This window comes from Limulus polyphemus, unplaced genomic scaffold, assembly GCF_000517525.1.
Source record: "Limulus polyphemus unplaced genomic scaffold, Limulus_polyphemus-2.1.2 Scaffold772, whole genome shotgun sequence".
NCBI classification, from domain to species: domain Eukaryota; kingdom Metazoa; phylum Arthropoda; class Merostomata; order Xiphosura; family Limulidae; genus Limulus; species Limulus polyphemus.
The window spans coordinates 51,208-76,872 of NW_013666382.1; the positions used below are offsets into that span (position 1 = coordinate 51,208).

Genomic DNA, 25,665 nt, shown 5'->3' on the forward strand with positions numbered 1-25,665 from the left:
AAGAAAAACCAGCGAAATATTTATAGACGTTGTTGTTTGTTACTAATCACAAAGCTACACAAAGGATTATCTGTGCTTTGCCCAACACGGGTATCGAAATCCGGTTTCTAGCAGTATATGTCCGCACTGTGCTACTGGTAGGTAGTTTATAGTCGATAAGGCGCCAGTTAAACTCTTAATTTATCCTTTATATGACAAGCCCCAATGGCTCTGCTGTTAACCTGAAGACTTATAATGCTAAAAACTAGGTTTCGATACTCATAGTAAGCACAGCACAAATAGCCCACTTTGTAACTTTGCGCTGAACAACAAATAAATTTACTTTACAAAAGGTCGGTTTGATCTCTAAACTTAGCAAAATGCTCAAAACGTTTGACACAAGTATTGTGACTAACCTATTTAGTAGAAAAACACAATAAAAGGAATGACAAAAATATTTTTCCTATATGTAAGTGAAAAGATCATTTTAGGCAAAAAACCTTGTTCCGTTTGAATAGAAAATGAGACAAGAAAGGATTTACTGAAATATACAGATGTAAAATTTTTTTTACGAGCGAAAAAATATTATATCTGCAATGAGTTGCACTTTAAAACTTATTTGTTTGTCGGTTTGAATTTCGCTCAAAACTCCACAAGTGCTATCTGCGCTAGCCGTCCCTAATTTAGCAGTGAAATACTAGAGGGAAGGCAGCTAGTCATCACCACCCACCATCCAACACTTGGGCTACTCTTTTATCAATGAATAGTGGGATTAACCGACACATTATAACACCCCCACGGCTGAAAGAACGAGCATGTTTGGTGGGACGAGAATTCGAACCTGCGACCCTCAGCTTGCGTGTCATGCGTCCTAACCACCTGGCCATGACGGGCAAAAACTTATTTCTAAGCATTTAGATAAATCTGAATGCATTGATTTTCAGATAAACACGATAAACTTATTACGGAGCAAGTTATGAAGTAAGGCATGAACAGATTTCGAAAATTGTATACTTGTTTTATAGAGATTTGCTAATAATAGTTACCAAAAATATGTAAACTTCATCGAGAATAATTACTTCAAGATCATCAGTAAAATCTGAAGATTTTTTTTGTCACTCCTACTCATTTCAATTAAATCGACAAAAAAAAACGTTTAATCAAGACTACGATGATAGAGACATTTCGGTTTTTACTCTTACATGCTTAAACTGCAGTTTGTTTAATTATATTACCCTTATATTTACCTAAAATAAATGAGCAGGCTTCATGATATATAACTACACACTTGATTAATTAAAAACATACACTAAGCACCAATAGCTCTAACATTTGTGATAAAAATCACGTAAACTGTGCGCTCCCCAATTTTTCCATTTCGGATTCAAAGTAAGAATTGTGTAAAGATAGCATACTAATAGGCTTAAAAACTGGGATAAAAATCAAGAAAACTGCAGATGTCCCTTTCTCACACGCACAGTTCGCTCATTTCGTGTTTAAAATCAGGGGTATTTAAAATGTATAAACTGAGGGACGTGAGGGCGGAAAAAGCATTTGCAGTTCAAGTGATTTGATTACATATTTTAGGCCTATAGGCTTCGCCTGTTTTCGGTGTTTAAACCGTAGCTTATAAACTAAACACTCCAAACGTACATCAAGTGATAAAAAAAAATGTGAAATTTGAATGTATGCATCACTTGTGCTAAAAGCTGGCTAATTCGTTTGAATATAGAACAATTACTTTTAGTATGTTCAGTTTTACAAGGTTTATGTTCATACTGACTACATTAATCTTACCTAGGTTTGTGTTTTAGAAGTAATTGTGACCAAAATATTTTCATTTTAAACTAATGATCAGGGGGAGGTAAGCAGTGAGCAGCACCCTACCACCAACCATCCATACTAAAGGATTAGCTGGTACTCATATAACACACCCACAGATTAAACTGCTGGGAATATTCAATAGTAATGTTTGTATTCTAACACGGCTCGCTATCACCGAAATCCACGGTTCTACCACTGAGCCAACCCGCGACTGGACCAAAAGAACGAAAATTATGTACATATTGAATTCAGGAGTAATTAAAACATAATTAATGCGTCTTAAACCTCTGATCTTGTTAATTGATATCGAACTTGACGTTTTCCTACTACTTTTCTAAAGTTAATCATTCTATTCGATATTTTATAGGAAACCACTATTTAAAAAATGTCTGTTAACGATGAGATGTGAAATGTTAAGTGAAAATAATTGAGGTTTAGTGTCCCTCTAGCGCAGTGGATAGCGCGTTGGATTTCTAATCCAAAGGTACCGGTTTCGTTCCCCGGCAGGGATTCCACCATCATTGCCTGGTCCCAAGTCCAGGATGAGAAAGGAGTAGGGTTGGGCGCGGGTTTAGCAACTCCACCCCTTAAAAACCAACCTGCTAAAAAAATTACTGGAACAACAACTTCCGTCGGCGAGGGAGTCTACAGGAATTATTATTATTTAATTTTAGGTTATGAGAAACTTACAGTTGTGCCAAATTTATTAGAATACCTCAACAATTTTCATTTTTTTTGAGTTTTAAACACAAAATAGGCAGTGATTTGCTACAGAAATTAACTTGTAATTATTGTATATTAATCTTGCAGGAAACTATAGCAAAATTAACATACAAATAATGTTTTTAATATTCGTTAATACTGATATTTTTTGTGTCCACCTATGGCATCAATAACAACTTGACATCTTTGTAAAATTATGTCTTCGTATTTTCTCAAATTTTCTAGGGTACTTTGATTCCATTTTTCTTTAAACTGTGTCCAAAAGCTTTCTTTAGTACAAATGATACTTTGTCAACCATGGAATCCAGCAGATCCTAGATTTAATTTATAGTGGTTAAGATCTGAACTTTGTGGCAGCCATTACGTTCCCTGTGGATCTCCTGAACTTTCTTTCTTCGCTAAATAAGCTTGTGTTTGGGGTCATTATCTTCTTGAAACATGGAATGCTATACAACCAGCTTCGTTTCAGAGGATGAACTAATATACTGTGATATTTATGCTAATATATAATTATATCAGTTTTGTGAAGGCGATCAAAATTATTCGCAGATATTTCGTCCCAAAACCATTACCCGCATCCTTGACTGTTGGCACAAGGCACTCTTCTTCAACTTTTCATTGTCTCTTCCGAAGACATACATCGGTTGGAGCCAAACAGCTCAAGTTTAAACTCTTCTGCCCAAGGCACCTTGTGCCGCTCTTCTAAAGACCAGGATACGTGCTCTTTCTGAAAAACTATTCTATTGCTCCTACTCTTCTTGAAAGGCCAAATTTCTGCGGCGTTCTTGGGATTGTACTTCTTGAAACTTTATTTATACGTGACTTATTAATTAATGTCAACAGCAAAGTTTTCGCAATCTTCAGGGAATTGAGTTATAGATATTTAATATCTCTTTCAATAAGATTTTTTCATCATCCCTTATCTTACCTGTTACAATAAGGACTTGGTTTCCTTGTATCTGTCCAATATGTACTTCACAGTACTTGGTGAACAACTGCTTGTATCTATCCAATATGTACTTCACAGTATTTGGTGAACAACTGCTTGTATCTATCCAATATGTACTTCACAGGACTTGGTGAACAGTTGCTTGTATCTACCCAATATGTACTTCACAGTACTTGGTGAACAACTGCTTGTATCTATCCAATATGTACTTTATAGTAGTTGGTGAACAGCTACTTGTATCTATCCAATATGTACTTCACAGTAGTTGGTGAACAGCTGCTTGTATCTATCCAATATGTACTTCACAGTAGTTGGTGAACAGCTGCTTGTATCTATCCAATATGTATTTCACAGTACTTGGTGAACAGCTGCTTGTACCTGTCCAATATATACTTCACAGTATAAACAGCTGCTTGTATCCGTTCAATATGTACTTCACAGTACTTAGTGCACAGCTGCGGTATTTTGCAATTGCTCTTAAACTCCAACCAATACCATGTAAATACTTGACTCTGATTCTATCAAAAGGTGTTAAAACTCAAAATATGAAAAATCTCAAACTTTTATCAGTAATTTGTGAACAGCTGCTTGTATCTATCCAATATGTAATTCACAGTAGTTGGTGAACAGCTGCTTGTATCTATCCAATATGTACTTCACAGTAGTTGGTGAACAGCTGCTTGTATCTATCCAATATGTACTTCACAGTAGTTGATGAACAGCTGCTTGTATCTATCCAATATGTACTTCACAGTACTTGGTGAACAGCTGCTTGTACCTGTCCAATATGTACTTCACAGTACTTGGTGAACAGCTGCTTGTACCTGTCCAATATATACTTCACAGTACTTGGTAAACAGCTGCTTGTATCCGTTCAATATGTACTTCACAGTACTTAGTGCACAGCTGCGGTATTTTGCAATTGCTCTTTAACTCCAACCAATATCATGTAAATATTTGACTCTGATTCTATCAAAAGGTGTAAAAACTCAAAATATGAAAAATCACAAACTTTTATCAGTAATGACTGATACAGTACCTTTAGCCAATCGCGTGTGATAACGTTGAATCACCTTGTAGTTAGCTAAAGTTATCTTGAACAACGTTTAAAAAATGTATCGCATTTGATCATTTCTATGTATTTCTTTTATCTTTAAATTCTTGATTAATTAAATGTGTAACAAGTTAGTCGTGGATAAAGAACGAAACGCAATAGTTTGTTTACACTGATGGTTTTTCCAACATTTTATATTACAATAGGTTTATTTCATATGCACAATAATTCAAAACTACAAGAGAAATGAATAAATTTGAACACTACTGTAGATATTGTTTAAAATTTTATCATGATTGTAATCGAAAAGCATAGTATTTAAGCATGAGATGAGACCAAAGGGTTACAGATTTGTGGTATAATTAATGAGGTAAATATGAAAATAAAACTAGAGTATGATCTATTGCACACACCTTAATCATACAAATAGTATACTGCTCATTTGTTATCTTAACATTGTGAACAAAATAAAGTAGGCACATATAATGTTTGACACATTACATACTACAATCATAAACTTCTATATGATCTAATCTTTTTATGTGACAGTACTAAATCGAACTTAAAATCCGAATTATGTATGGCTAAAAACAATATGAGTGGGTCGTTACATCCATATTTAATATGATTAGTTTGGCCTCTTTTTTTTTCTTGAAGTGACAGATGGATGAAGTTATTATTTTTTTTTATAAATTACTTTATAGAAAGATGTGGGACAGGTTATCGTTTATGTTGGGTTTTTTTATTTTACATCATTGCCCTTAACTTTTTTATAGTTATGTAATTTATTTACTTTTTATAATTTCTTCGGATCAGATATCACCATGTGCTTAAAATATTCGGGGTTCTGGCCCACAGTCGCGGGAATGTTCGGCGTTTCAGTACGATATCGATCATGTTTTCTATTATGATTTTCGAAAACACCAACTGGGGCACTATCGAAACAGAATCTGGGCACGGGCCCCATGTGCCAGTGCCTAGCGACGCCTGAGTCTTTCACATCAAGCAGGTGTTCTACCATGTGAGCTATAACTCTAACTAATGTGGTAGACATTATTTTTCTCACAAAGAAAGCCTTATTTCTGGGTCGTGGGACGACCACTAGTTAGTCGCCAGCTTATCTATGGTAAATTCCCTTTTTTTACATTTCTTCTCTTCAAATTCAAACCCGAGACCTCTCGCACACCAGGCGAAAGGATTAACCCACCAGTACTTGCTAATAAGGCACTTTTTAACAACTCAAACTACTGCATAGTGACAGATAAGCCAAGCACACATATTTTAATTCATTCCCCACAAATGGTTTTCATTGGTCAAACAAAATAGTTCGTTTATTGTAAAACCTTTAAACACCAACTCGGAGATGAAATGGTTTCTTAGCTTGACATCAAACTTATATTAATAGCTAAAAACAAACAAACTAGAAAAAAAACACATATATGACTAGTATCAGGACTTATGTGTCATAACACTTGTTTTTTTTAAATGGGAATAATATATTTCTTGCAGATGGTTTTCTAACTTTATTGTACGAATATTATAATTCTAGAGATACACAGTTTTTCTTGGATAATCTTAACTTTCTCAGCACTGTTTACCAGACATCAAGTGTAGGTAAAATAAATAATTAATATTTATTTTTTGTAATAATTTTCGTGCCATTTAAAAGTATTGGGCTTCATACGGTGAAGGCAACATTGTTGAATTGGCAAGATTAATTTTTATATTTTTATTATTGGCTATTTTAAATAACATAAAACCTTCCAACTGCAGTTTTAATAACCATACCAAGTAAAACCCTTTTTGTGATCTATAACTGAAACATTTCTGTGTTGTTCTAATTCCCATTTTGTAAAACTTCCTTATCCATTAATTTCTAACTTCATCGCCTACCAGATTTTAAAAATTATTTTGTTCATTCAGATGTATTACGTTTTGTTTTTAAATATCAAAATAATGTGTATGCTTCCTGTCATATTTTTGTTTTCTACCACAACGTACATTACTTTTGCAAACTATACGCTACGTTTTCCGATTCCCAAATTTTGAAAAATAAAATATATTACTGGTGTGAACTGTAAACTAGTTGCTGATTGCTCATTTGTTAATTTAAACAACTACACTTCACGTGGTTACAAAGTAAAGCTGTTAACTAATTAAAGCGAGTGTGTTTGCCTAAGGGAAGTAACGTGCAGGAATTCACCTGTTCAGTTCCCACGCCCTAATACGGGTGTAGAATGACACACACTCAGAATTATGCTCATCTCATGTATTATATTCTCATTACTGGATCTGAACGGAATAAAATTAAATTAAAACAGATATTTTGTATTTTATTGTTCTTATGCATTGTCATACATGTGAACTAGGTATTGAATTAATACACGTACTCATGAATACCAACAGTTTTTATTATTATGCATAATATCCATAACAATTAAACACGCTGTTTGTTTCATGTTTCCATTAAATATCATGGATAATATGAAGCAATCTTAACGAAAACACGAAAACACCGCAATCTTAAGCCTCTTCTGCTGTAGTTCCAACAATTTTCTCCCATAAATAAGATTTGGAAAGCAGTTTATAATATATCAATCCAACAGCACTTCTCAGAAACAAAGAAAAAATCTCATGGATTTATCAAAACTAAACATTAAACATTGTCACGTTAAAACGAACTACGTGAAAGCACATAAACCTAAATTAGTTAAGAAAAAAAAGCACCTCAAAGAAGAAGGTCGTGTATTGCTTACTCACTGGTGGATAGGGCGGGTCTATGCATATGTCATGTAATCATGGCACTCCAGTATATTATATATACACATATAAAACAGAAAACATTTAAAATGTCCATTCTCAAGCGTTCAATAATACTGATTCCCTAAAATATAAAAAACAGCCTCAGGTGACCTCTAGTAATAGGATAATAAAATATTTCAATTAGTATAAAATTTTTATAAATGTTCTATTTATGGAATATAAACTAACTTAACAAATGTTTTGTTAATTAGTCATGTTAAAAGCTTGAATAAAACGTCAGTTTGGTGAACTAATAAAGAGCCACGTTCAAAGCCATTTTGTTAAACTATTTTCTATTACTGTAGTATATAAATTTTCAAAGATTTTTAAGTTTTACTTTCAAACGATGTGACTTAGCCCATCCGATATTCATTAATGTTATTTTGGTAATTACAAATCATGCTAAGACTCGTTTAAATTTTCTATGTTCATTCTTGCATAAATTCAAAAACTCGTAATTTTCAGAGAATCATAAGCATTTCTCTTAAAGGTAGTTTACCTGATAACATAAATTTGTAATTTTTACAAATTCGTTTAAAACCAAAGTGGATTTCACTTACGATCTAATCATTTTGATAGGGGACTTTGATTACAGAAGAAAGAAAAAAAGAACAAATCTAATTTAAATGATTTTCATATATTGCCAGTTACCAAACGATAGCTTCCAAAGGAAACCTCCGGTAACAAAATACGATTACCTTTCAAACGGTTGATTTCTCAATGATTTTTTTTATTATTCACCGTAAAATAGTTTTGTCGAAGTCAGACTTATTGTAGGATAAAAGTAATAGGGATTTAAAGATTTCTGCACACATGAGTTAAGTCTTAAAACAGACAAAAAATCATTTGATTACTGTTTAACCAGTAACAGAATAATATGATTATGCCATATTTGAATGAAGGTCAAATAACACACACAACAATTATACAGTTATCCCTAATAAACATTTTATTTGATTACACATAAAGAAAAATAAAAAGTAGTGTGGGTAATATTTAAGTAGGTTATGTTGTGTAGACCAGTAAAGTTATAAACATGTATAAGTGATCAACTAGGAAACAAGAGGGAATCTTCAATCGCCTCAAATTGAAATTATTTTATGCAGAATTAGAGTAAATTAATCTATGGTCAAGTACATCAATAGAAAAGGTTTGACCTCCTGAGTCCAAAACTGTAATTAAATCTGAGACGGTCAAGAGATGGCGGAGCTAAGAGATAAAAGTTTGTATTTGAAAAAACAAAACCAAAAAATCAGAGCCATTCTATGAGCCGCTATGCCGCGGCAAAATAAAAAAAACAAAACAGTTTTATTGTTATATGCAACTAAAGGTTAAATTAATAGAATGAAAGTACACAACACTGTTAGGGTTAGCTTTGAATAATGTTTCAGAAGATCACTACGAAAAGTTATATAAACTATAAGAAAGCAAACAAAAAAAAATGTAAGCCTAAGTTTTTGAAACTACATTGGATTGTTGTGAACAAAAGCGGTTTTTGTAGTCTTATTTTTACAATAAAAATTAACAACAGCTTTTGTTCGAGTGGTAGGATACAACTACAAGAAACTGAGAGCTATAAACAGACACTTTGGATCGCCACTCTAACGCCATCTCAAGTGTGAAGACTTTCATTACTTTTTGAGACCGAATGGTCTCGTGTGGAAAATTACTTTTTCATTATAATCAACACCTCAAGCTGCCTTCACGATACTTTGGTTTGTTCATCAGACGCCTTATTACAACCTACTTCGAAGTAATTAATCTCCACGATACTGCAATTTCACATTACATGACAACATCAGCGACCTTTAAGAACTTTTATTGTCAGCTATAATGACTTGAAAATTGTTTATGGATAATTAATTCCTAACCTGGTTAGAAGGCATATTGCTTTCATCCTCTTTTTTCTCCTATTATTATTGATATTCTCCCACGCAATCCACGCAATCTTGTGGATAAGTATCCCCCAAAAGAAAGAAAGATGACCAAATTTTAACGAGGAGGTCGCGTCAGTAGTAAATTTACTTTTCGTCGCTTCACTTAAATTGGGATATTGCGTTTCAGAAAGAATCGCTAATAAATTTAAAACATCTGACATCGTTTGAGAATAATCCTTATGAAACCAACACTAAAATTGACAACACAATTCACAAGTATATAATGTTCTGTAACTCCTGTGGGGAACTGTCTTTTTTTATATCTATAATACATTTGAATTTAATAGTTAAAGACTGGTCAATAGAAACGTCGTCGTTAAAAATAATTTGGAACTAGTAGTTGGTTATTTGCTATAATGATAACTATTAGTATCTATGCAATGTGTATCATGTAATAAGCGCTAAATGTTATCTTTTTCAAAGCGTAAGCATAAAATTGACAATATTTCACTTGGTTGGTTGAATGGGAAAAAATTTAATGTCACACATGAAAAAATTGGAATTTCAGCTTTATTTAATTTGTTCTTAAATTTTGCAAATAGCTCGTTCTTAACTTCACAAACGAATAAAGGCCTACCACACGTTACTAGCTATGTGACAGGACCGCACCGTGTGCGCATGGGTAGTGCGAGCGGTGCGTTCGCGTAGGGCGTCGACTCGAATGGGAATGCCGATTGCCCGATTGACTAACAAAGCGAATTAATGGGTTGGATTGGAGGGGGAGGGGGTCTCCGAATTTACTTGTCGTACAGGGCGCCATCAAACATTGGTGTGGCACTGATATGTTGTAATTCTAAAGATATGTGACTTTATTTCCTTCTGTGCTAATAAATCCCACTAACAATAATATTTTCTTTCTAAATCCATGTTTCTTATATAAAAAAAGAAACTTAATTAATGGATCACGCTCTTGTTAATGGCATTGAAGACTCTTCTTTGATATTACATATATGCAAGGAGAATTATCATTGGCTTAAAAGTTTTGAAACAAAACATAGATTTTAAATAATTTGTTTGTCTGCGTTTCTAGCGCAAACCCACAAAATGGGATTTTCTGCGCTCTGTCCCCCACGGGGAGTCGAATTTCGAATTTTAGCACTGCATACTTTCCGCTGGCCCACCGATGAATACGTTTTAAAGAAAATATACATAATTAACATTGTCCCCCAGTGGCACCGCGGTATGTCTGCGTACTTACATCACTAGAATCCGTGTTTCGATACCCGTGGTGGGCGGAGTACAGATAGCCCCTTGTGTAGCTTTGTGCATAATTACAAACAAACAAACAATAATAAAGAACATAATTAACAAATTTTGTAATATTAACTTATCAAAATCCTAGTTCTCTGCGTCTGAAATAAAATATACCATTCCAATTATCAGCATACATTTTACGTTTCATCAAGTTTGTTTGTTTGCCACGCACTGTTGGTACTTTTTGAATTTTTACGTCTCCGCTCGTTAGTTAATTTTCCGTAAATTCGTTCCGACGAAACTTTAGCGACACAAGTCCTTTCTTAAATAAAACTGGTTTATTCTTTCCGAATACAACTTTACGATACACTTAATTTCAACAGTCGCTCTATAACAAACACTATGTCTCACGTGGCCAACAATATTTTGTCCGCATACATTCAATTACTCATTACCTCTCTTGTCCCGTCACGTTGTGACCATCTTATATATACCAGAATACCCCCAATCTAGTAATCTCCCGACAATTCACGAAGGTTCGAGAAAGAAGTGGCGTGATACTAGTCACGTGACCTCGCTGACGCAACAGAATATTTGTGTGTAAGTAATTCATGTGTGTGTAAATAGTAGACAATTAGTCTACTCTTGTGCTATCTGTAGATAGATTAAATTCTTCGAGAACATGAATTGTCTTTAGTTGGGACGGGGCGTGGATAGCATTCTAGAAAGTAAATCCGAGATTACATGCTTTTTAACCAATTGCCACAAAAACGCGCTCCACACCGTGGGTGTATTTTAAAAATGATGGTCAAATCTCATTACTTTGTCGACCATTGGTGGCCCAAGAGTAGGCGAGAAGTGCTGTTAATTAACTGCCTTCCCTCTAGTCTATTTGTTCAAAATTAGAGACGGCTATGAGCAAGTATTCTTGTGTGAAGTTTTGCTAAGAAATTTAATAACTAAACCCACAGGAAGTTTTTAACTCCTTATAAAACGAATACTTTTGTTAATGTTTAAAATATAGACAAGAATCTAGGCTGATAATAAAACGAATCGTGGATTACAACAACACGCATTAACAGGAGTCAGATAGAAATTAAAGTATTAATATTATTCAGACCTTACAAATATTATAATCTCTAAGTACCTCCGCCACAGAAGGTGGACGGAGGTTATGTTTTCATCCCTGTGTGTGTGTATTTGTTTGTGTGTTAATCAGCAAGATTTATCAAAAACAACTAAATAGATTTGGGCAAAAGTTGGTATACATTTGTACTATGATCCATCTTAGAAATGGTTAGTTTTTGGAGGGTCAAGATGAAAGGGCAAGGTCACAGCAAGGTCGCGAAAATCCAGAAAATCCCAATCTGTTAACATGTTTCACACAATTTGTGCTCTACAATTCAGTCCAAAATGATCGGATTTTGATGAAACTTGGTGGTAGAATATTATTCTTCATTGTCTTGCCAAAAAAAAATGGTACGTGTCCGTTTGATAACGACGGACAAACGGACACATTTTCGTATTTTTGAGGGCCGAATGTGATCAACGCTGCGTGGCGGAGGTATGCATTCCACTGAGTGCCCTTCTAGTTGTTTTATATTGTACATCCTTTTTATTATCATTCCTGAATGGTCTTCAGTTTAACTTATAGATTAGTGTTTGAAATTAAGTTCTTTGAAATTTACCTAGAATTAAATTCACATATCTTGATGCAGAAAACTTTTGACTTTAGTATGCAATGCTTTGGCTTCATTTTGTTTCATTTGAAATGCTTAGCTAGCTTACGCTCAGGTACTTTTATAATTCAACGGTAAAATGACGACAGAACGAAAATTCGTGACGTATTTGCTTTTTCTTTTTATAAAAATAAAACTGTTTCCCTGCATTTATATGGATTGTGAATAATCCAGTTATCATAGCCATATTTTGACTATCAATGGTAATAATTAAAAAGAAATTCATCGGGAAACAAACAAAAAACACAGACGCTGAATGCAAGCTTGATATCGCAATTTTCTGTTACAGAGAAAATATATTGATACAGTAATTAGGAAAGCCTGACCTCACTTGGCGTGTTCTGCTTTCTGAAAGTGTACTATAGCAGCAAGTCAATACTAGTTTCTTGATATACAGCTTCATATGCAGTGGCAAAGGACTGGTGTTATGATGTAAAAATGTTTGTTTCAAACTTTCTAGAAAACTTAGCTGTCCCTAATCTTGAATTGATAGACTAGAGGGAAAGAAGTTAATAAAGAACACCCACCGCCAACTCTTAGACTACTCTTGTAGGATTTGATCGTCACTCTTGGAGTGTGGAGAGCGTTTTTGCGGCAAGAGTCGCGAAACATTAATACTCTGATTCAAAATCTACGCACGCTAATTACTAGGCCACACTAGACCAACGTAAAAATTAAGTGCTGGTGTTGGTATTGTCATGACATAATTATGAAGTACGATGTACAACAACAGCATTTTGTAAATGTGTTTCTTACGCAATATAAAAGTTATGAACTGGCAATTTACTTATGAAAGAGCAAGATTAGTAATCAACGCTACGAACCGCTTCTGCTGTACCAATTCAGATTCTCGTTGTTGCGCAATATGAAATCATGTTGCATTAATGAAGCAATTATGTTGTGAGAATCACAGCGCAACGTTTGAGAAATGTTGTCATGCACGAGGCATGCAATGAGTGATTAGATTTAAACGTGAAACGATCCACAGACCTTATGAGTTGGTCCGTTTCTACCTAGACTATATATATTTTCACACATACGAGTACACATTGAACCTATCTGAGGGTTCAGCCATGTCTACTCCTTTCTTTGTAATACAATTTCAAAACGCTTAAACTTCATGGACAGCTGTGTTATTCAACAACTTTATAACTGGTTAAATTGCGGTTCTGCTTGTTTGTCACTAGGGGACCTGTACAATCAAACTTGTATTCTCATGCGATATTCAAAGTAAAGAGCAAGCGAGAATTGCACGTCATTCCTTATAAGTTATATTTTTATCACAAAGAAGTTGGCACGATATCAGCTCATTCTGACTTCAGATTTTACTAAGAAATGTGTTGGAAAATCGACGAGGTATATTTTAATCGCTACACTGATTTTACTAATTTATCGAACTGACTACGCGCAGTATCAGTGAAATCTAGATTAATCGTTAAGTCTGGATGCAAAACACAGTTCAACTAAATGTGTATTTATTTTTTCCCTGATTAAATATACTCATTCTTAGCACTCTCTGACTGAAATGATTGGTAGCTGCAGTTGTATGATATTTCTCTCGATTAAAAAGAAACGTTTGATATCAAAGAAAGTAGACACAGTCAAGTGTTGGCAGAGTCTGACTGAGAATAATAAAACATCCTTAACCCTAAAAATAGTCCTAGTGCGATATTCAGGTCCACTAATGTCCAGCAAAAAAGTTTCAAGGTATCCGAGAAACGCAAACTCTGGACAGTTATGTACAGAATAAATCAAACTCGCACAGCAAAGGGAAGAAATGCAAGTGAACAAATGAAATATAGTTTGGAGACCACTTGAATGGGTAATGAAAGAACCTTTGTTACGTTTTCTAAAAACGGTTTCCTCGTCATCAAATAAAACAAAATATTTTTATTCACAGTGAATAATATGTCGTCGAATATATTACACTTACTGGTCGGCCTCTAATTTTGTGGTTCTTTAACTTGCTACTGTGTAAAAATGGAGTCTTTCTTTAAAATACCAGCACCGAACAAAAACAAACCAAATTCTAGTTTATCGTCAAAATTCAGAAGAAACGTTAAAAGTGCGATATACTAGAATTCACGGATGCACACGTCACCGACTTTTCCAAGTAAATCTGTAAGGTTTTTTTTTTTTTGTAGTTATGCACAAAGCTACACCAGCAGAGAAGAGACTGACAATTGAGTCAAGCGCGGTAGTGACCATAAGTAAAGTGCGTGAATCGTTGTGAATTATAGCTTGTGTTTAAGTTAAGGTGACTGTGGAAATTAAGTGTATTGCAAAGTTGAGTTGAGAAAGAATAAACTTGCCTGTCTGCAATTCTCTATGCCCTCACTTCTTTTGCCGGCTTATATATACAAGAATAGAGGGCGTGTAGAGAAGACTAGAGTTACCAGGAACAGACATGATCCTTCTAGAATCTCATGACGTGTTACTAGCGTCACATGACTTCCACTGTCGTAACAATATAACGATTACTCAAAATATGTTCGACGTAATTTATGCTGACTGAATGTATGTCAACAGGAATAATTGGATATTGTTTTATTACAGCTAATGTTGTTGAATACAGACTTATTGCTAATGGTACGTTTTGAAGGAGACTGAACTATCAACCCGAACTGTGAAAAAAATATTGTCCCGTAGTGTAGACTAATCAAACTGTAAAATTATCTAAGTTGATCGAATCTTTGCGTACTTAGGCTTGATTAATTTTATAATCAAATTTTGATTTAAATCTGTCAAACATTTGTTTAGAGTCAACGAGATACTGAAACGCTAAATTATAAGTCTGAATATACACCTGGTGAAACATCAGGTTTAGTTTGGCTGTGCGAAAGGAAATACAGAGATTTGTATATAGCAAGCTATTAAGGTAGAGTCGCTAAATCTTAATGGTCATAATATTAGGCTAACAGTACTTCTAATATGAAGTTCAAAAGACTGAATCTAAATTACTTAAATCACATTTTCATTAGACAACGTAGAAATAAGGACTAATTCGCATAACAATAGAAATAGTAAAGGAGTCCGTGGTGGTCTATATTGGAAATAGTAAAGGAGTCCATGGTGGTCTATATTGGAAATAGTACAGAAGTCCGTGGTGATCTATATTGGAAATAGTAAAGGAGTCCGTGGTGGTCTATATTGATTAATGAGCCAGTTTACAGATAAAAAAAAATACAAAGTTCGAGCTGCGATATGACTTTCCGCACTTCGGCTGGGGAGGGTTTGATACAAATGGTAGTGACAAATTGCCAGACTTGTTAGTTCCCCTAAACACACGCAACAAATCACAATCTCATTTCTTTAATTTAGCACATTAATTTGAGAATGTGAATTTAGCTTTTCTTGCTTAGAAAAGTACGTCAGAAAAAAGAAAACTATTACCATTTAGTCTAAACCATTATTTGACAAAAGACTGTGCGTCTGTACGTCCGCTTATAACTGATGAACAACTGAGCCGATTGTCACCAAACTTGGTACATACTTTATAGGTTCTTTGGGGCACCGGTGACACAGGGGAAAGCGTTTGGATCTGACCTGGACTGTATGTTTTTCACCCTCGTTGAACTGGTACGTCAGCTAGTAACCTATATACCGTGAATATGAAAATCAACTTTCCTCACCCTACATACTTCACTGACCAGTATTTTCTGAGCATGCAAACTATGAACACAAGCGTCTATATCTTCATAACTTCAAAATAATCTACACATAAATGGAAGATATTCCATAATAAAATACAACTCATTCAACTGAGCGAAGTTTAAGGATAATAATAACATTTCTAATGATAGTTCTAAATGCGTTCATTTCATGCAAGTTGAGTTCATAATAATAGAATTGTGTACTTGTCTTTCAAGGACAGATTGAAAGTTGTGCGTTTATATGTTACGAAACTACTTCACTTGGAAATACTGTAGACTACATCGAATGTGATGTAGTAGAAGCTCGGCAGTTTTTTGTTTTTTTTATATATACCAGGGAACTGTTGTTCGACCCCATATACAAAGCCTTCATATTAAAAACATTATGTCTCTTTTTGCACTACACTATTCAGTGCCCTTTTTACTGATCTATCACCTAATCGTCGATAATACATAGTCATCTGACTTATTTTACCCAGTTCTGTCTTGGATTCATGTGGCGAACGTTTTATTTATTTTCATTGTACCCAATTTAACAAGAATTATTCTGATAAATCAGTAGTTGGATGTATATCCATTAATTATTCTTATTTGTTAGCTTGAATATCAAACAGTTTACAAAGATAGCTAGTATATCAACATTTTTGTGGTCAGAAAAAAACTAACCAGTAATACTCAGTGATCAGATCTATTAATATAATTTTCAATTTCTATGACATATCCTATTATATGATTGTAGATATTGGCCGTTTATAAGTGCCATTTTACAGCTGTTATTAGATTTACCAGAATGATCTTGTTACCGTATTTGCTTATTCTTTGATGATTTGTACGTTACGAAGTTTTAACATGAACTTAATGTTAGACTTCTACGTAGAGTTTTGAGATTAGTCTCACATTTATTAGTGTTACCCTGTCGTTAGAAGTTAATTTTTGTATATATATATCTATATATGTGACACCTTGGAGTTTTTCTCGGATCCTCGGTAGATCAGCGGTGAGTTTACGGACTTGCAACTCTAAAATCTGGGGTTCGTTACCCATGGTGGACAGAATGCAGATAGCCCATTCTATAGTTTTGCACTTAAATACAAACGAAAATATATAATACTTATTGGCCTGGCAGCATTTGGTGGTTAGGGTGCTCTACTTGCAATCTAAGGATTGTGGGATCAAAATTCGTCGCCGAAATGTTCGCCTCTTTCAACCGTGGGGAGTTATAACGTGACGGTCAAATCTTTGGTATAGAATAGCCCAAGAGCTGGCGTTAGGTGATGGTGAGTAGCTGCGTTCTCTCTAGCCTATCACTTCAAAATTAGGAACGGCTAGCGCAAAGAGTCCTCGGCGAGCTTTGCGCGAAATTCAACAAACAAACAAATCATCCTCGGATTAACAACTGTCACCCTGTCGCTAAGAGTTAGTGTTTGAATATCCCGTGAACCTTGTAGCTGTTCTTAGCTTGAGTTGTTTTGCCGCTGAAAGTGGTGCAAATCAATCTTACATTCATAAAACATTATATTGTTACAGTGATGTATATATATATATATACGTACACTTAGAAAACTAAATTTGTCATTCTACAAGAATGGACGGAAACATAATTTTTACCCACTAATTAAAACAAGTAAATTCAGCCAACCTTCGATATACTCCAGAATATAATGAAGTTGTCTTGAGACGTTTCTCCTCTAAGGATGTGGATAATTTTTGCCTATAACACACTTCATTTACAGAGTTGTTTGGAAATATACTGCGAGTTACTGGAGATTTGTTTTATAAATGCTATTCTCAGTGGTTATCCACAGTTTCAAATGGGTTCAAATGCCTTATAACCTTAGTATGGTTGACATCATGCTTTCCTAGATATACTTAAACTAAACAAACTATGTAAAAATAATATAATAAGCTCTTATACACCCCTGCGCAAATGATAAGTATCTGAAAATCCTATCAACTAATATAAATGACTCTTTATTGATTTCTCGAAAATCGATTTGTTTATTTGTTATTAAGCAGAAAGTTACACAATGGGCTATCTGGGCTGTGCCCACCGAAAGTATCAAAACTTGATTTTTAGCGTTATTTGCTATCAGACTTGCCACTAAGCCAACGTGGTGGGTGGAGCTTGAAAATAGAAAGAGGATTTCCACTGGTTTATTTACTTCGTATATTATTTAAACGTGTATGAAGTTAAACCTATAACCTGAAACTCATACAGGAGTAAGGATCCTCTAGTAAAAAAATCCCAAACTATAAATCATTAAAAAATAAACAAAAAGCAAAACTTCATAAGCTTATTGCAGATATTCCATGTTGCGCATGCTTGACGCACAATAACACTGACAACTACTTGCTTTTTCGTTACAGTTTTGTACGGAATATGCTGTCCCTGAAACTTGAAAGTGTAAATACAACAGACTCCGCTGAAATAATAAGTTCAAAGATATGATCTCTTAGAGACTGCTAACACATGGCAATTGTTTCGAACTTACAAACTAATATTATTACTAAATTTATTAAATGAACTTTAATTATACTGGAACTAATTGTTAGATAAATTTTTGCACTCAGCTAAACATGTCTGTGTTTAGTTCCTTTTAATGATAAATTTTAATTACTTGTCTTCTACTCGAGAATATAATGACAATAATTAAAATACCAGGGTTCGTAATAATATTACACAATTACACAACATTTGACATCGATATCACAAAACTTTATCCTTTTCACTAACATAGGTAAGATAGAAATATGACCGATAACAGTGATATCTGAAAGTAATATGTTTCTTAACAATGACAAAAGAATATATCGTTGTGATGGACAACTGTGTCAGAGGAAAGTACTGTGTTAAATAATCATGTCAGAAGAATGTATCATGCTAAACAACTATGTGGGAATAAAGTATTTGATGTTAAATAAAGGTGTTAGAAAAACGTATCATGAATAACCATTTCATAAGAAAGAATATATTATGTTAAACAATTATGTCGAAATAAAGTACAATGCTGGACAAAGATGTTAGAAAATCATGTCATGAATAACCATGTCAGAAGACACAATGTATTACATTAAACAACTGTGTCAGAATAATGTATAGTGTTAAATAAAGGTGTTAGAAACATGTGTCATTAAAACCACGTGATAAAAAGAATATATTATATTAAACAAGTATGTCGAAATAAAGTGCAATAATGGACAAAATTGTTAGAAAACTTATCATGTATAACCATCTCAAAAGAAAACGAACCATGTTTTCAGCTACAACGGAATAGTATACAATGATAGATACACTGTTTAAAATGTATCATGGATAATCATGTAAAGAAAAAGATTGTGTCATGTTAAACAACTTTGCCAGAATAATGTAAAGTGTTAAATAATTGTGTTAGAAACATGTATCATGAATAACCGTGTAAGAAGAAAGAATACATCATTTTAAACCCATACGTCGGAGTAATGTATAGCGTGAGATAAAGAAGTTAAAAACGTATCATGTTAAACACCTGTATCAGGATAACTTATAATGTTAAATAAAGGTGTCAGGAACATATGTCAAGAATGATAATTTCATGAGAAAGATTATGAAAGAATGTATTATGTTAAAAACTGTCCTGGAATAATGTATAGTGTTGAATAAAAAACGATGTCAGAAACATATGTCATGAATAACGATATCATAAGAAAAAATATATCATGCTAAAAATTTTGCACTAATGTAAAATGTTGGATAAAGGTGTTAGAAAAATATAGGATGAATAATCATGCCAGAAGACAGATCGTATCATGTTAAACAACTGCATTGGGTAAAGCTATTATAAAATGTTTTATGGATAATAATGTTAAGAGAACGAACGTTTCATGTTAAACAACTGTGCTAGAATAACGTATACTATTGGATAATGATGTTAGAGAAATGTATTATAAATAAATATGTCAGATGTACCATGTTAGATAATCATGTCCGAAGATTGCATTGTGTTTGTTATATTACATAATCATGTGAAAATAATTCATAATGTTGAGTAAACATAACAAAAGGATGATGTACCATGTCATTATAATGTATTGTATTAAATAATCATGTTAGAAGAAGTTATTTAGTTAGAAAAACATGTCAAACATTTATTCGCGTCGGATGAAAACTTTCGGTTACTATATACTGCTGGAAAACCACGCCTGATTGGATAAACACACCAGTCACAAGGTATAGCATCGTATTTGATCAATTTTTTGTTGAATTTCGCGCAAAACTACTCTCGGGCTATCTGCGCTAGTCGTTCCTAATTTTGAAGTGATAGGCGAGAAGGAAGGCAGCTAGTCAACACTACACACCACCAACTCTTGGGCTTCTCTTTACTAAAGAACAATGGGATTGAACATGACTCACATTATAAAGCTCTCATGACTGAAAGAGTGAGCATATTGGGTGACGGAGATTCGAACATGCGACCCACAGGTTACGGAGTCGAGTGCCTTAACCACCATACCGTGCTATGCCTCTATTTAATAAGCGTCACAGTAGACTGTCTACGTATTAAGGTATGAGGAATGCTTTATTTCTATCATAATGCCAAAAAATGTATTATGATAGAAATAAAGAGAAAACTAACATAAATCTAAGAATAGTGCGCCATATTTGATTAGACTAACAGAGAAAAGCAAGGTACCTTGTTAAGCAATATTAAGAGAGAAAGGTACTTTGTTAGGTAATAGTAAGAAATGAAGATACTTTGTTAGATAATAGAGAGAGAGGAAAGTACCTTGCAAGGTAACAGTAAAGTAAGAACATACCTTATTAGGTAACAGTAACATAAGGTATCTTGTTAGATAACAATGACAGAAGAAAGCACTTTTTCAGGTAACAGTAATAGAGAAAGGTACCTTGTTAGGTAATAATAAAAGAGGAAGGTATCTTATTAGATAACACTGACAGAGAAAAGCGTCTTCTCAGATAACAGTAACAGAGAAAGGTACCTTGTTAAGTAACAGTAACAGAGAAAGGTATCTTGGTGGATAACACTGAAAAAGGAAGGTACCTGGTTAGATGATAGTCGCGACTTTACCTGAAGAAGGACACTAGCCGAAACGTTGTATATAAAATTTATTGAAATGTATTTTAATTTTTACTATCTTAATCTAAGTGCTATTTCTATTTCCACCATGTGTATTCATTTTTTATCTTTCCAAGGACAGAAAATACGCCATGTTAAATAAACGTAACAAAGGAAGTTGTCTTAGATCATAATATCAGAGGAATGTACCTTGTTGTATAAGACTACCATAGGAAAGACCCTTGTTGCAAAATACTACCATAGGAAAGTCCCTTGTTGTATAAGACTAACATAGAAAAACATAGAAAGTAACAGCAAAAGCGAAATGCATGGTGTTTCGTTTTACAGAACAGCAGAACCTATTAGGAGTAAGAGCAGTGACAAAGAAATATTATATTTTTGACAATTATAACTTAAGTTTTGTATTTGAAAAAAAAAACACACTTTATATACGGATAAGTCTCCAGAAAATTCTTAATTTTGTTTCTTATTGAAAATGTTAGAGAAAAAAAGAATAATAATGTTGTTCTGTGTCTGCATTAATGCTTGGCATCTAGTTATATAAGACAACTGAAGTGGAAAGTGTTTCACTATCTTTATATTTAATTCAATTTAATGGATATCAACGTGATTTAAAATTGTGATAATATAAATGGTGGTGCTGTATATCATATGGCAATATTATGTTAGTTTTCAACATTTATCTATGTGCTGACTATTTGGAATTTACTAAAATAAAAGAAACAAAAACGACAGAAGAGTAGTTACTTCCATAATGTACTCGTTCTTTAATTTAACTCAATTTTATACTCTTTCAGTCGTACGGCACCACAAGCTGAATGCTTTATTTCATTTATATATATATTCAATAATTCAACCAATAAATGTTTCTCAACACTTTCTTCGTAACCGTGCTCCAGTTTTCTAATTACATTTTGTATCTAGCAAATTATATCTTAACAGCTTAATACTTCTTAATTTGACAATATTGTACTCAAGTTTACTTCATTTAGATCAATTCATAAATCTCTATTGTATCTTTTCAAAATCTGTTTTTTTATTTTTAGCATGCATCGAAATATACTCATTATTTTATTTGTTGAGAATTCATCAGTTAAGCTATTGTTGACATGTTATTTAATATATTTATTGATTTATCAGAAAGCCCAAACCTTGTTTTGAATTTCTAGATTGCACTGAAGGCTGCTCGTTATTTTATTTTATTTTTGATAATTCATCAGGGTAATCCTGTAATAATAATAAATATATGTTCATCAGTAAGTAAAAGACAAAACATTACTTTGTAGTTTCCAGTACTGATGAGACGTGAATTCGGTGAAACTTGTCTGCTGCAGAAGGAATAGCAAAATAAAGAATAGACATCTACGTCATGCATGGATTATTTCTTTTCTTCACTGAAGTTAAACACTTGTGTGATGAAGAGAAAAAATTATAATTAATCCAGTTATTGTTTACACATTATTGAAATATAGGATATCCACCAGTAAGTCCTCTCAAGTATCAGTTTTTGCTTAATAATTATTAAGTAAAATGAGCATATCTCATATATTTTTTATTTACTCTGTATTTAGTTCTAGCTAAACAACGTGTGATAAGTCACAGAGTAAACAGAAAACTTGTGTGAGAAAGTATTTAATAATGATCGCAAAATACTAGTCAACATACCAGGTTTACGTAAATGCTAGACAGAAAACAGCTGCTTGTATTGAATGTTGCCCAGTAACACACCTATATCAACCTAATTATATTAACTTTAGTCTGTACTAAACAACATGTTTCGCCAAATCAGAATTCATTCCGTCAACATAATGCAATCGAAACAAAAAGAAAAAACATTCGTTTTAATTGATATGATTCATCTGATTTTAAGTATTAATAATGTTTTCACTAAATAGTTTGCAACTACTCAAATTATAATAATGGGGCTTAAAATGTACCAATTAGAGATTTTTTATATTCGATTAGAACAAACTCATCTTCTGATTAATTTCTGGTGCTACATCTCTTCCATAGGTATTATAGACCATAATAGTTTAAAAATTCCTAACATTTGGCAGTAAACAAGTTATCACTGAACTGAGTAAATAAAAAAATAAATAAATTTTTCACTTTGTCGATAACTGAAATTTGACTTCAAGGGCTAATTGTTGAACTTATCTTTGAATACAGATTGATTTTTCTTTTGTCATGAGTGATTGTTGGGATGTTTCCTATTATTTAAAATTTTCATTATTGTAACTGTTTTCGTTGGATTCTTGCTACTTACCTCACAAGCTGGACTACTGAACAAAACGGAGTACCGCCCTTCACAGTTGTACCGGCCAAGCACCGATTCAAACTCACACATGATTTGTCGAGCAAGGTGGTCGAGATCAGCTACTGAGGTTAGGGCGGCCAAACACTCATCTGATGAACCTGTAATAACCTGAGTCCGACCCTGCGGCCCAAGCACCGCAGTCAAGGGGTAGTGAGAGCAGAAGCAGGGGTATAAGTGTAGTAAGCGTTCTTCCCGCTCCCTACTCGATGAAAGTGCACACAGGTCCTTCTCCAGAGAAAGGCACTGGGGTTGGCGCGGCCCCTGCAACACGGGACAGGTAGGGCTTACCTTGGAGTTGAAGTTTCTATCTTCCAGGAAATGTTCTGGTATCCAAGGGTTACGGAAGTGCAGTGAAACAACACTTGAAACTTTAACACTTAAAGAAGCTACGAAGTTGTCTACTAGCACAATAATGAAAAACAGGAGAGAGGCTAAGCACGGCCGCCATCTCTCTAAAACTTTTCTGTATGGCTTTTCCAAAGAAGGCGTGCGGCTCCCATCATCAGCCACTAATGTCATATTTCATTGGATTAGAAAATTAAGGAAAAGCAGGAAGCTAGCAGGGGCCTCACGACAGGCTGACATACCCGTCGTTGGCCCGAGTCGCCCCTGCCTGCTTGCCTTCTCCTGGCCCACTTGAAGGTGGTCTTTCGTGTCAACGCACCCCGTCTGCTTCATTTTTAGCAGAAGGGCTCAGACAATGGACGCCATCTTTGGAGTAAAATTACTACCCTTTCGTTTGATCAAACCTGCTGCGCATGCCCATGCTAAACAATGATGGTGGCAAAAAATGAAGAAATGTCGTTGATGAGAGGAGAAAGAGAGAGAGAGAGGAAAAGGGGGAAGCAGGTCTACACACACACACCAGTCTCGCGTCTGTCGGCTGGGAGTAACTAGCGTTAAACACTGTCTACTCCGTGATGCAGTCAGTAACACCAACTCTGAGTCTGCGTGGCGCGTATGCGCGAGTTTCTTCCGCGGTCTCCGCCACTGCGGGGATGCGGTCCAGCTGCAGCTTAAAAACCACCAGAAGGGGGACAGAGGGGAAGGCAGCAGCTCATCCAGATAGCCAGACTTGTAACTAGAGGAAACAGTCACTTTGCTGTGGAATGGGCTCTGACGTAAGCCTCAGAAAGAAGAGATGGGCATCTGCCTTAAACTTTCTCCCAACAAGTGAATACAACAGTGGCTATTCAGCTTCACGTGATCTGCCGTCTTCAGATGGTTGGCGTTCATTCAGCCACTCAATCGACTGGCGGCTAAAGATCCCTGATGCTTGGGATTAGGCCAAACTTGGCACTGTGCCCACTGTCACAATGATCGATTAACAAGAAAACGACGACCGGAAACGTCAGAATACAGACCCGATAACAACCGTGATTTTCTACAGAGTACAAAGTTCTAAATGATTAAACGCACTCAATTTTTAATTATGTAACTGTTAGCTGTGAATACTTTCACCATATCCAAATCTTTGTATAATCCAGGAGAGGATTTTACTTCCTTTATGTAAAACTTCAACATTGTTAATGCTATTGCACATTCGTGTATGTTGTAAAAGAATACAAATGAATAGTCTACACTGTATCTGCTGGTTCTTTAAAAGATTATATTCAATTTCCAGTGAAACGATGGAACAGTAAGTGTTGCCTGAAAAACTAATTTTTAATTTATAACTTTATTTAACTCAGGTTCAACGAATTGATATTTGAAATGTAATGTGTAAAACTTTTCATTCAGTAAAAATATTTTAATATTATATTTTTCATTGTATGTGCCTCTTTTTAATAACCATTCTTTTTGATAAATGATTATTGTCCGAGGATTATTAAGTTGTCTTTCAGGAGCTGTAGAGTATACGTTTATTATTTTTCAGCAGCTCAGGTCTATTGTTATTCTGTTAACGCCTATCAGTTACGCTTCAATACCTGTTATAATAAGTTATATTTCAGGAGCTAAAGCTTAGTATTGACATTATAATATAAGGGAGTTACGGATCAGGCGTTTAGGTTTAACCTCCAGTAAGCTATGTTTCAGGAGCTTAAAAATAAACTGTAAAAAAAAATGACCACAAGCATGGGCTTCTGCAAGGGCGGAGGCACTTGCTCACCTTAGAAAATGAGAATCATAATTCTTTCTTTATTCATATCTATATGAATTTTTTATTCACTTCACAATTTCACTCTACTTTGCACTCCCCCCCAAAAAAAAAACTTCTGCGGAGGCAGTATAATTGTCGCAAGAGATATTGTAAAAAGTTAAAACACACATCTATAATGAAAATTATCTTTTATTAACTAAGTTTGGGGCATATGCCTTCGTCAGGCTTAATTATTAAATTACATAATGTACCAATTATATATGTCTGAGGCCCGACATGGCCAGGTGGTTAAGGCACTCGTACTTGCAATCTGAGGGT

At 34.3% G+C, this 25,665-nt stretch overlaps 1 protein-coding gene and 1 long non-coding RNA gene across 2 annotated transcripts in view; one reads left to right on the forward strand and one right to left on the reverse strand.

Moving 5' to 3' along the window:
* The window catches only part of LOC111086001 (transmembrane protein FAM155A-like), a 69,532-nt gene extending 45,744 nt beyond the window's left edge, over positions 1-23,788 (reverse strand). Inside the window, exon 1 of the mRNA XM_022387171.1 lies at positions 23,196-23,788. Within this exon, the coding sequence (XP_022242879.1) occupies positions 23,196-23,765 (570 nt within the window). The 5' untranslated portion in view covers positions 23,766-23,788. The remainder of the gene's footprint in view (positions 1-23,195) is intronic.
* Positions 23,789-24,800: 1,012 nt separating this feature from the next.
* LOC111086002 overlaps positions 24,801-25,665 on the forward strand; it is a 2,201-nt gene continuing 1,336 nt past the window's right edge. The window contains exon 1 of the long non-coding RNA XR_002610780.1: positions 24,801-24,885. This is a non-coding gene — a long non-coding RNA (uncharacterized LOC111086002). The remainder of the gene's footprint in view (positions 24,886-25,665) is intronic.